This window comes from Anabrus simplex, chromosome 12, assembly GCF_040414725.1.
Source record: "Anabrus simplex isolate iqAnaSimp1 chromosome 12, ASM4041472v1, whole genome shotgun sequence".
Taxonomy (NCBI): domain Eukaryota; kingdom Metazoa; phylum Arthropoda; class Insecta; order Orthoptera; family Tettigoniidae; genus Anabrus; species Anabrus simplex.
In genome coordinates, this window is record NC_090276.1 from 17,033,883 (window position 1) to 17,046,812 (window position 12,930).

A 12,930-nucleotide genomic window follows, 5' to 3' on the forward strand; every position below is an offset into this window, starting at 1 on the left:
AAAGATCTCACATTAATCAGCCTATTACTGGGGGCAGTGTCATGAAGCAAAAGATGCCCAGAGTAAAACCTTAAAGCGAGTCTATCTATCTATCTATCTATCTATCTATCTATCTATCTATCTATCGTATGGCTTTTAGTGCCGGGAGTGTCCAAGGACATGTTTGGTCTGCCTGGTTTATGTTTGACGCCCATGGGCGATCTCTGCGTCTGGACGTGGGATGATTATGACAATCAATCAATCAATCAATCAATCAATCAATCAATCAATCAATCAATCAATCAATCAATCAATCAATCAATCAATGCGGATCTGCATTTAGGGTAGTCGCCCAGGTGGCAGATTCCCTATCTGTTGTTATCCTAGCCTTTTCTGAAATGACTGCAAACAAATTGGAAATTTATTCACCATCTCCCTTCGTAATATTTGCCCCAATTTGTCCTCTTGAATTCCAATTTTATTTTCATATTGTGATCTTTCCTACTTTTAAAGACACAACTCAAACTTATTCGTCTACTAATGTCATTCCACGCCATATCTCCACTAACAGCTCAGAATATACCGCTTAGTCGAGCAGCTCGTCTCCTTTCTCCCAAGTCTTCCCAGACCTAACTTTGCAACATTTTTGTAATGCTTCTCTTTTGCCGGAAATCACCCAGAACAAATCAAGCTAATTTTCTTTTGATTTTTTACAGTTCTTGAATCAAGTAATCCTGGTGAGGGTACTATACACTGGAACCATTCTCTAGTTGGGGTCTCACCAGAGACTTGTATGCCCTCTCCTTTATATCCTTACCACAATCCATTAACACCCTAAACACTTAATAAAGCTCAGGAAACTCAATCATAAAAAATTACCAGTGTTTCGCCCCAGTGCAGCATGGGCTCATCAGTTGAATACCGCACCTTCCCAAGACACTGGCCAGCTAGCATGCCGGCAGTGACACCACTGAAAATTATACATGTGATAAACACAATGCAGTGTCGACGTCACCCTAAACACTTGCAACTTGAGGTAGGGAGAGGCCACATAGCCTACTCCTGTCGAATAGCATCAAGGGGTCTGCTCAAACCTTTACGCCCCTATCAGACGGATGAATCACCATCAACAGCATCATATTCCCTCACTCCATATGAACACTGCGGAGAGGCTTGGAATTTAATCCAGGCTTTTGGCACACAATCCAGGGATTAGAAATTGTATAGCACCGCCTCCCCGACCCTGCCATCCATTCTGATGGTGAATTTTTTTCGATCAACAGGACTCAAACCGGTTAACCACGGTGTCAGACCGTTTAGACTTCAACGCCGCAACAATAATGGTCACCAGGCGAGGTTAGGGTCTTGCTGACACAACCTCATAGCAATGAAGACAATGAATTCAATATAATGAATGACGTATTAAGATATAATGAAATCAAGTTTCTAAACTACCCCCCATCCCAGCTTTTGTCACTATATATCTTCGAGGTCTACTAATGACAATGAATGATTCTGAAAAAAAAAAAAGTTGCACTAAAAAACCATACAACTGCTCAATATTTTCTTTCCTCCTGAGATGCCTTTTGTTATGTGTGGAGTACAAAGCAAAATTACAAATTAAAAATGTGTTGCAAGTACACAGATTGAAGAGGAAGCACCAAGGACAAGGAGTTATGAAGATGGATAGAAACATACACAAACGATAAACATTACGACCTGAGCCATTGCTGCGATTACAGTGCCATTGCCGCTGTGGCAATACATCAAAGTGTGGATGAGGATAGTGTCTGGACTTTAAGCAATTCTTTTTACCTTGGCATGGATGTACATGGAGACGATGTTATCAAGGTCTACCATACTCGAGCACTGAGCTTCACAAAAGCGTAAGAGTCCATCCAGCTGGAAGAAGTTAGCAGCTGCCATCAGCTCCAGCACATCTGACTGTTCCACTTTGAGAGCCTCACAACCACCGTTGTACAGGTACTGCATGACAAGCTGAAACATAACCAAATGGTGAAGGACTATTAATGATTCAGAGAGGAAGCAACACTCGCAACTTGTCTCCGCTTGAATCGTGCTGCTGTGACTCATTCTTTTCTTGGCTTAAAATAATAAATATCTGTGCCTCAGAAGTAAACTACTGTAAATCACAAATGCAGATGTTTATGGAGAGAAAAGGAAAAGGAATGCATGCTTAATTATCGCATTGTTACTAACACATTAATTTTTGTACTGTAATTGTACTTTGTTATGCATTTTTTAAAATTTATGATTGATAGGAATCATAGGGAAATAAAAGATTTTTAATTTTCCTTATTTTTTAACAAAAATATTGGTTTGTAATATTGACTATCTTTGTAACCGTTTGATTTGGACATAAACTATGCCACCCTCCAGAAGAACATTAGCTCCTACATCTCAAAGCTGCACACAACTAAAAAACGAGAAAAATTTAGACCTAGAATGGTTTACCTCTGAAGTACAGATATGTATTACTGCTATTTACTTATTTATTCATATAATACAGGTAGGCCTCATTATACGCGATAGTTATATTTCGCGAATACCGAATTTGTATAAATCGAGTCATTTTATATGTAAAATATAGGGTTAGGTTTCCATTTACTCACATATTAAGTTTAAAATAGCAAAGAATCTTAGTATATTTTAAAAAAAAACATTATCATGTTTCTGAAATGCATTTTAATGCAAACTTTATACACTTAAAAATTTACCACATTACTTTATGAAAGGCAAAACGCCTCAGGAGACTAAAGAGTAGCTTGATAAACATTATGGTGACTCTGCACCTTCGATTAGAACAGTTTATAAGTGGTTTCAAAATTTCCAGACTGGCCATATCGGCACAAGTGACGCTGAACGTTCTGGACGGCCTGTGGAGGTTACGAATCCAGAAATCATTGATCAAATCCATGATATGGTGATGGACGACAGAAGAGTTACGAGATTGCTAGTGCTGTGGGCATCTCGACTGAATGGGTACATAATATTTTGCATAAACATTTGGACATGAGAAAGCTATCCACAAGATGGGTGCCGCGATTGCTCACGTTTGACCAAAAACAGAATTGTGTGAAGTGTTGCAAGGATGGTTTGCAGCTGTTCCAGAAGAATCCAGAGGACTTTAAGCGTCGTTTCATCACTGTGGATGAAACACGGATACATTACTATACTCCTGAGACCAAACAACAATCTAAACAATGGGTTACCAAGGGGGAATATGCACCAAAAAAGGCGAAGACCGTTCCTTCGGCCGGAAAGGTTATGGCGACTGTCTTTTGGGATTCGCAAGGGATAATCCTCATCGACTATCTGTAAAAGGGTAAAACTATTACAGGTGCATATTATTCATCATTACTGGACCCTTTGAAAACCGAGCTGCAAGAAAAACGCCCGCAATTGGCCCACAAGAAAGTCCTTTTCCATCACGACAACGCACCAGCACACACCTCAGCAGTTGTGGTCGCAAAAATTAATGGAAATAGGATTCCAACTCATTTCACATCCCCCCCTATTCTCCAGACTTGGCTCCCTCAGACTACTATTTGTTCCCCAATTTGAAGAAATGGCTGGCGGGACAAAGATTTTATTCAAATGAGGAGGTGATTGCAAACACTAATGAATATTTTGCAGACTTGGACAAATCCTATTATTCGAAAGGGATCAAAAACTAGAACATCGTTGGACGAAGTGTATAAGCCTAAAAGGAGACTATGTCAAAAAAAAAAAAAAAAAGGTTAACCCCAAACATGTAAGTAGTTTTTATTTTTGCACGGACTTTTCAAACGCCCCTCGTAATAATCACTAAACTAAGAAAAACCAATTAAAATAGAGTAAATCGGGCACACATTTATCACAAATTGGCTAGCAAACAATAATCTTCAAACGCTCGAAGCAACTGGACAGTTTGAGTAGACGTAAACAAAGACCAGTTCACAGCTGACAAGATCACCGCTTACTGCTTTCCTTCCCCAGCCAAAGACCAACTTGCATTGCCTACCAGATAGAGAATTTCATTTCACAACGAGAATATTCGTAAAATCGATTGTTATACAGATTTTACGAGTTGTTATACCAATTTTATGAATCGTCTCACCGCGAGATGATAGCACTTGAGCCGGGCGGGATCTGAATCGTCTTGTAGCGAGACGATAGCACTTGGAGGGTTAAACAACAGTATATGCTGCATACCAGCTGTTCATCTAGCCTGAAGGTGTCATAGTTTAACAAAGAGCTGAAGAAAATGACCTACTTCTTAAAGAGATGTGTCTTAAGGTATGTGATATTAATGTGCTCTTGTCAGCAATACTAGTAATTAAAACAAAAATGTTTTTCTTAATTAAGTTGGTTTCATAATGCAAAACAAAACAACTATTAAAGGATTTGTTTTACAAAATAAAATCCCTAAGTTTTTACAAATAATCTGTACACATGATTTCTGAAAATGCCTACCAAGTACTGTATTTTAAAATTGTGGCAACAATAATGTCTTGAACTGATTTTTAAAATTTACAATGCATTCTTCAATTAACAATAAGTTCCGTAATTGTTCCCCCTGAGCCGAAAAGCAGACCAGTCACCTTAAGACCTTCGATTTTAAATTTATCTAAAAAATAGTGTACAGTTGATTCTTAAATCATCACATTTTCTTTGTCAACATTACTGGCCGTGCACTTGACATTTCAGAGCAAACTGTTCGATCAAAGATTTCTCCAATAATCTTCTGGCAATGGATCAGATCATACAATCTATCAAAGAACATTGCGAAGAACCCAACAATCTAATACGAGGATGGTTTGAAAAGTTCTCGGAATCACCGCTAGAGCAACGAGGTTCCCGCACAATAATCACACATCCTTTGTGAGTGAACACGTGGCGCGTCAGTGCTCTAGCTGCAGGAGTGTGGTAGTGACGACTCTTTGTTGCTGTTCCCGCATAGTGATTTGTGACAATGGAAAAACTGAGATTCGAGTAGTGATTAAATACTTTGTAAGGAAAGGTATGAAAGCAAAGGAAATTCATGCCGACTTTCAGAACATACTGGGAGACTCTGCTCCTTCATTTTCAACTGTTGCCAAGTGGACCAGCGAGTTTAAATTTGGTCGGGAGAGCTTGGATGATTATCCGCATAGTGGACGGCCAAAAAATGTTACGACCCCAGAATTTATCGTAAAAGTGCATAAAATGGTCATGAAGGATCGTCGACTGGAAGTGCGGGAGATTGCTGAAGCTGTAGGGATGTCTTCTGAACGGGTATATTATATTTTAACCGAAGAATTGGGTATGAAAAAATTATCCGCAAGATAATTGGGTCCACTACTATACCCCAGAGACAAAACAGCAGTCAAAGCAGTGGAAACATGCTGATTCACCACCACCAAAGAAAGCTCTTGACACTGGACAATAAACGCACTAGATTGGAAATGTCCGAACAAAGTCTGGCCGGTTTTCAGTGCAACCAACAAGATTTTTTGCGCCGGTTTGTGACTACAGATGAAACTTGGGTCCACTACTATACCCCAGAGACAAAACAGCAGTCAAAGCAGCGGAAACATGCTGATTTACCACCAACAAATAAAGCAAAGGCAGTGCGTTCGGCCGGCAAGGTCATGGCCTCAGTTTTCTGGGATGCAAAAGGCATTCTGCTGATAGATTATCTTCCTACTGGCCAAACAATTACGGGGCAATACTATGCAAACCTCCTAGACCAACTACAGGAAAAGATACACGAAACAAGCCCTGGTTTGGCAAGGATAAAGGTCATCTTTCGTCAGGACAACGCTCCGCCCCACACAAGTGTTATTGCCATGGCAAAACTTCACTTGATTTGGTACCATCAGACTTTCATCTATTCCCCAAACTGAAAATATTCCTCGGTGGACGGAGATTCTCTACAAGGGAAGAACTGACAGCTGAATTGGAGAGGTATTTTGCAGGCCTGGAGGAATCTCATTTTTGAGATGGGATCAAGGCATTGGAACATCACTGGACCAAATGCATTAGTCTACAGGGAGACTATGTTGAAAAATAAAAGCAGTTCCACCAAGGTAAGATACTTAATTCTAGTACATTTCGAGAACTTTTCAAAGCACCTACGTATTTGCAGATGGTGTTCTGATCTGGGGAGAAAAGAAACAGTACAGGAGAAACCAAATCTTTGGAATAGCAAGTTTAAAGAATATAGATTAAACATTAGTAGAACAAAAACTGTGAAATGGCTATCAATGGGAAAGGCACACTTTCAAATGTTTCCCTGGAGTGAACTCTGTTACAATATGAGCCAATTGAAGAAACGGTGTTTACATGATGTGTTAAACAATGCCTAAGTATGACTGCCGCATTGCAGAGACTATTATCTGCGCACTTTTTAGGGATAGGTTTACACCCTAGTGCTGAATCGGTCGACTTCGGTTATCTTCGAGATTAGTATTGGCAACCTTTGAAACACAAACTAAGAATCGCGTATCATCGCTGTGCGACATCTGGCGTACACTTTAAGTACTCGTACTGTTGTTGTTTACACAGCAAAGCCAAACTACAGAATTCATGCTAGGAACACGTTTCGCACCGGGAAATGTTATATAGTATTATATATTGTGTGTGTGACACAGTTGTTGGCGTAAGATAATAAAGGTTTAGAAAATTCATATTGATCGATCATATTATCAATTCAATTCAGATTTCATTTCCATTCAGTTGGCAGTATTTACCGGAACCGGCAGTGCTCCCTTTTTACTCCTCAACCGAGCACAAAAATCTATCACTAAAAAGTGCGCGTACAGTATATTTATCACTTAGACACTGTCTAAAACCGATGTTCAACAGACCATGTTTAAATACTGCCGAGAACACTGTTTAACCCTGTCACGCCCATAGCGTAGTAATGCGTAGCGCGAATGCTTAGGGCCTCCCGCCCATAGTGTAGTAAAGCGTACTTGTACTTCTAGTCGCATGCATGAGCCATTTATCGGCCGATAGACAAATATAACTTACTGTTACTAGCATGTGCACTTCCTAGAAACCAAAGATATTAGTTTTCTTCTTTCAAAACCTTAGCAAGCGTATTAGAACACGAAATACGGAAGGCAGTGACATATTGTAAACAAACATGTCGACGCCTAATTCGCATGAAAATATTTTATGCGGTAACGACATTGAATGTTTGGTGAACGATAATTCTGACTGTGAAACTGTTAGTAGAGGCTTAACTCAGTGAAGTGGAAAGTGAAAATGAAAGTGACGATATTTCAGGAAATGGCAACGTACACATGCGTGATGACATAGATTTTAGGCCTAACTTTCAGTGGACAAATACGTTGTCTTATGACGAACCAGCGGACTTTACTGTAGAGGTAGGACCTTGCCATTCTCTTCCTGTGGGTAGTACAGCAATAGAGTATTTCTCCCTTATATTTGATAAAAACAAAAAGAGGACTTTATCTGGAAGAAATGTGCAGTCAGCCTTTATGTGTAAACAATGCAACTTGTGTTTGTGCAAATCCAACTGCTTTCTATTGTTCCACGAACAAAGAGGAGTCGAAGTTATAAATTAAACTCTACAATGCACCCGTTTCCTATATGTATGTACTGTTGATTTTCATTTGATAAAAGAATCATATTTCTATGTTCATTAGTTTTTGTATAATATACATTTTTATAAATGTCTGCATTATCATAATGATGGCTGAAAAGAATTGCTTTAATTCTGGGGAAACATGCATTTTAATATGGGCGGGAAAGGGTTAACCTCAAATGAGAGGAGTGAATCATAATCAGAGGTTATGTACCATGAAACATGTAATTTGTACTATCATGCTGAGACGATTCCGGGAAGAAAGGTTAGTCCGACGGCCTCTCTGCGGGTTGTCCGCTGCTAAATCGCAGCAATTCATTTGACATGTACGGGGAGATATAGCTTAAAATAAGATTTCACTTTTCAAGAGACTTGTTTCTTGAGACTGACAAAGGGACAGTCCGGTAACTGTCAACTTGAATACAATTCTTGGCAACCGATATATTTTATTATACATGGGGTAATTTCCATGTAGTCACTTCGACCACATAAATGTCAGAATTACTTGTCCCAATCGTCAGAGGGCTGTCACATACAGCAACCGGGAGGTAAACACACATAATAGTGAAAACTAAAAAGTAGGTTGTATGTGGTTTTCATCGTGTAAGTTTTCGGCAACTATCAGATGGGAAAAGGCAAGTGGTGGTGATGGTGGTGATTACTGTTTAAAGAGGAGGACTGGAGAAGAAGAGCCATGGCCATAATAACAGCCCTAATATTTGCTTAGTGTAAAAATTGGGAAACTACGGAAAACAATCTTCAGAGCTACCGATGCGTTTCGAACCTATGATCTCCAGAATGGAAGCTAGATCTATATGGCCCGTACAACACATTCGGTTACACATTACTATTGTTTCACCTTCCCGTCATCGAAGCTACCGTATTTACGAGTAGATTACACTCTCTGTAACAACGCTATAATAAAAGCTACACTTCCCCGTGCGGTCGCGTGTCGCTTTAGTGTCGATAATATTATGAGATTTAATTTGCACCGAAAGCGATACTCTTATCTGCGGGCAAGTCATGGTCATGCTTAGCCATATTTTAATAATGTGTGGAAAGACAAACAGCTGACTGGCGTTCGGTGCGCGCACTGACAAATTTCATTGGTTGCGACAAGCAAAGAGTTGCATGAAGGATACTTCTATCTCCATTTTCAAACCAATATTGAAACTTTAAGCGATGTTTAGTTAAACATTGGCTGAACAATGTTTATGCAATGGAAGATCGTGCTCGATTTACACGTTGTCTACGGCTTAAAACTAGTCATCGTTTCTGCAATCAGCCCTATGTTTCTAACTTCAAATACCTTGGAAGTATCATTTCATCAAAAGATAACACAATAAAGCATACGACTCAGAAAGCAAAACTCACCATGTTTCATACCTACTAAATTCTAATTCTCACCTATGGACTAGAAAGAAGTACCCTAAATAACAACACTAATAGTAAAAAGCAGTCAATAGAAATGAAATTCACCAGAACAATGAACCAGGAAACACACGAAGCAAACAGAACGAGAACAGCAAGGAATTACTTTGACAGACAAGTGAAGGGGGAGAGGTCAGATGGGAGGCCAAGGAATTGATGGATAGACACAGTGAAATTAGAGGTCAGCAAGAGGAATGCCAAGTGGGAGGACGAATAGGAACAGAAACTATACTTTGACATGAAGAATTGGTGAATGCTTGTTTATCACACCTGGGAAACTGGAGCTGGAAAACCATGATAATTTAATGGCGTATGGCCTCCGGAGAGGCCTGGTGCAGGTCTTTTGATTTGACGCCCGTAGCCGACCTGCGCGTCGTGATGAGGAGGAAATTATGATGAAGACGACACATACACCCAGTCCCCGTGCCAGCGGAATTAACCAATTATGGTTTAAATTCCCGACCCTGCCGGGAATCAAATCTGGGACCCTTGTGACCAAAGGCCATGGAGCTGTACGAAAATCATGATTATAAATGTGTATTAATCTGTTGCTTCCATTGTCAATCAGACAACGTACGTCTTCATACAATTTCCAATTCCTCACTATGGAAAACATCTGTTAGTCTCTCGCATATAGTTTTTCTTTAATTTTCAGCATTTCTCCCCTGGGAAAGCCCCTCAGCACATGAGAAGGAGTTTTGTACTCACTATAGACTTCTACGAGTGAAGCATCCAAGAAAAGGTCGTACAGATTTAAAACTATTTAAGACTATTCTTTCTTTACAAACTGTGTGTTGTCAGATACACGAAAATAGTTCAACATCTCTTCCTTCATGCTGAGATAGAGGAAACAAAACATGCAGAGTGATTTCCTTACCTCAAAAATGTGGTAGCGAATGTCATTGATGTGCACCACTGGAGGATTTCCGTCGCAGAGCTTAGAACTCAGCATGGCCCTGAACCGAGGAGACCACGTCACCAGTACGATCTTGTGTCCGTAGAAGACGCGGCCTTCGACGCGGAACTGTACATCACTCAGCTCCGGATTGTTCACAAACTTGGGATCTATGCGGGTACCCCCAGAGAAGGACGTATCTCGGATAGCCTTGATTGCCTCCCATCCATAGCAGGTGGAGAAGATGTCAGCCAGCAGTAAGGTTGTACCTTCATTCTATTACCAGAAGATATAAACAAGAAGAATGATACACTAGATGTTTCAACAGGTAAATGTATTATTATTATTATTATTCATACACTTCTCCACAGAAAACATGGGTAGTAACGGGGCACGGGATTCACCAAGTGTCTTACAATAATTGAAGTATTTACACATTATAATACAAACATTGATGTACAGGTATATACAAAACTCTAGATCACGGGATCTTCATTCTTCCGAGAGGAATGATCGCACAATGTTGCATGTTGACAGGACAGAATGTTGTAGATGCTCGGTGGAAGACCCAGTTGGTGTATAATTCCCGAGACATTATTGTGCCGTCTCGTGTATTCTACGAAGGCAAGTACTGGGCAGCCTGCAGTGACATGGTCGATAGTCTTGAGATGAACAGAGCACCGTCTAAATTTGTCGGAGAGTACACTGGTGTCTTTGATGATGTACTTTTTGTAATTGTTTGTAGCTATTACTTGGTCTTGTATAGCAACTGCAAATCTCTCTGTCTCCCCAAATAAGCACCTACTTTGTAACCACATGCATGACGACGCATTCTTGTCTATGCTCTGTTGCTCTAGATTGCTGTAGTATATTCCGTGGAGGGTCTTCTATCCCCAAGTCCGTTCTTTCTCCTGCAGAGATAGTTGGTGATTTGTATGAGGGTCAGAGGTATTTTATTATTATTTGGCATTATACATCCCTATTACATAAAAAGAAAACAATATGAACTATAACAAAAACATCTACAATTGTACAAATAACTTATTTATGTAGTCTTGGACATAAATTATACTATCCTCAAAAGAATATCAGCTTTTACATCTTAAAACTGTACACAATTAAAAATCAAGAAAAATGTAGACCTACAATGGTTTGCCTCTGAGGTACAAACATCTTGCAGTGTCCAAGAATACTCTTGAGGTTTCCAGCATATTAGTTAGAGGGCACTCTTCAACAATTTGTTTTATGTTGCACTTACACAGATAGGTCTTATGGCGAAGATGGGATAGAAAAGGGCTGGAAATGGGAACGAAGTGACCGTACCCTTAATTAAGGTACAGCTCCCATCATCTAATAGGTGTATTAATTAAAAGTCCTTGTAATTATTGGTTTTGATGTAGGAGATGACAAAAAGAACTACAAAAAAAAAGGTAATGTGACAAAAACATATATAAACAGTTATCATTAAAACATGACATCCTTCAAGTTGATTGATAGACATACGTTGCCAAAAAATTAAGGACACACTTTTGTACATATTAAAACTAGGTGACCAAGCTCGATAGCTGCAGTAGCTTAAGTGCGGCCAGTATCAAGTATTCGGGAGATAGTAGGTTCGAACCCCACTGCCGGCAGCCCTGAAAATGGTTTTCCGTGGTTTCCCATTTTCACACCAGGCAAATGCTGGGGCTGTACCTTAATTAAGTCCACGGCCGCTTCCTTCCCACTCCTAGCCCTTTCCTGTCCCATCGTCGCAGTAAGACCTATCTGTGTCGGTGCGACGCAAAAAAAAAAAAAAGAAAGCTAAGTGAACTCTTCTCAAAAATGAATTTATAAACGATCAAGGATATTACAAAGTAATGAGGCAGAAAACTTGAAGAATTTTAAAGTTGTTGGAGTGGCGGTTAAGAAGGAGGAGTCTAAAAAGAAAAAGAAAATTGTGTAAAATCTATAAGGACTTAATATTTCTGCTACCTGAGATTTGAGTGTGATTCCTCGATAATTATCACAAATCTTATGGTCCCCTTCCTTAAATATAGGTATTATTACTCCTTTACTTCAGTCATTTGGTACTAATTCTTCTTTCCAGATATTGGTTCTGATGTAGGATGTGACCTGCTGCTTACATCATTTCCACACACAATTCATCCAATTCTGCTGCTTTTCCCACTTTCATTCCTTTGACAGCAGTTTCTATTTCTTCTATTGTTATTTAAGTCTTGTATTCTGTCTCCTCACACTCTTCCTCTATCATCTCATCTACACCCTTTCTCACATTCAAGATAATCCTTCCACCTTTTCCTTATTTCTTCTGGTTGTGTTATCATCTTCCCCTTTCACTTGCTTTGTGTAGACTCTTCCTTCTTACAAGTCCATATATATCATCATCATCATCATCATCATCATCATCATCATCATTATTTTACAGTTCCAGTTTCCAGGGCACTGTTAATAAGCCTCTTCCACTTCTTCCTGTCCATATACAATATGTCATGGAGAACATCATCCACTGTCCATCCTCTGGTAACTAGATCAACCCTGATCATGTCCATCCATTGGGTTTTAGGTCTTCCTGCAGGTCTTTTCCGTTCCACCTGTCTTTCCAAACTTATTCTGGCTGTTTTTGTAGGCTCCATCCTCATCACATGCCCGTACCAGCACAGTCTGGATGTGCCAATTCGGTCTAACAGGGATGTCTTTATTCCGGTTTCTTTCCTCACCTCCTCATTTGTTAACTTGTCCATCTTGGTCTTCTAGATGGTGGATCTAAGAAATTTAATCTCTGATGCTTGCAGTCTTGATGAATCTCTTTTTGTGAGGGTACACGCTTCAATACCATAGGTCAATACTGGTATGAAATAGCTGTTAAACATCATCAGTTTGGCTGGTTTTGGAATCTTGTCATCCTATAAAAGTGTTCTTACTTGTTGGTAGAATTCTGATCCTTTTGCATTCTGTTTGTAATTTCCTTCCTGACCAAATTATCAGTGGAGATTACATTTACAAGGTAAGGAATACTATCCACACT

The 12,930-nt window shown here is 39.6% G+C and overlaps 1 protein-coding gene across 1 annotated transcript in view; it reads right to left on the reverse strand.

Annotated features, from left to right (window-relative positions):
- The window catches only part of LOC136884440 (ankyrin repeat and BTB/POZ domain-containing protein 2), a 309,915-nt gene that overhangs the window by 13,997 nt on the left and 282,988 nt on the right, over window positions 1-12,930 (reverse strand). Inside the window, exons 19-20 of the mRNA XM_067156605.2 lie at window positions 9,885-10,178; window positions 1,795-1,977 (exon numbers count right to left, since the gene is read on the reverse strand). Coding sequence (XP_067012706.2) covers window positions 1,795-1,977; window positions 9,885-10,178 — 477 coding nt within the window. The remainder of the gene's footprint in view (window positions 1-1,794; window positions 1,978-9,884; window positions 10,179-12,930) is intronic.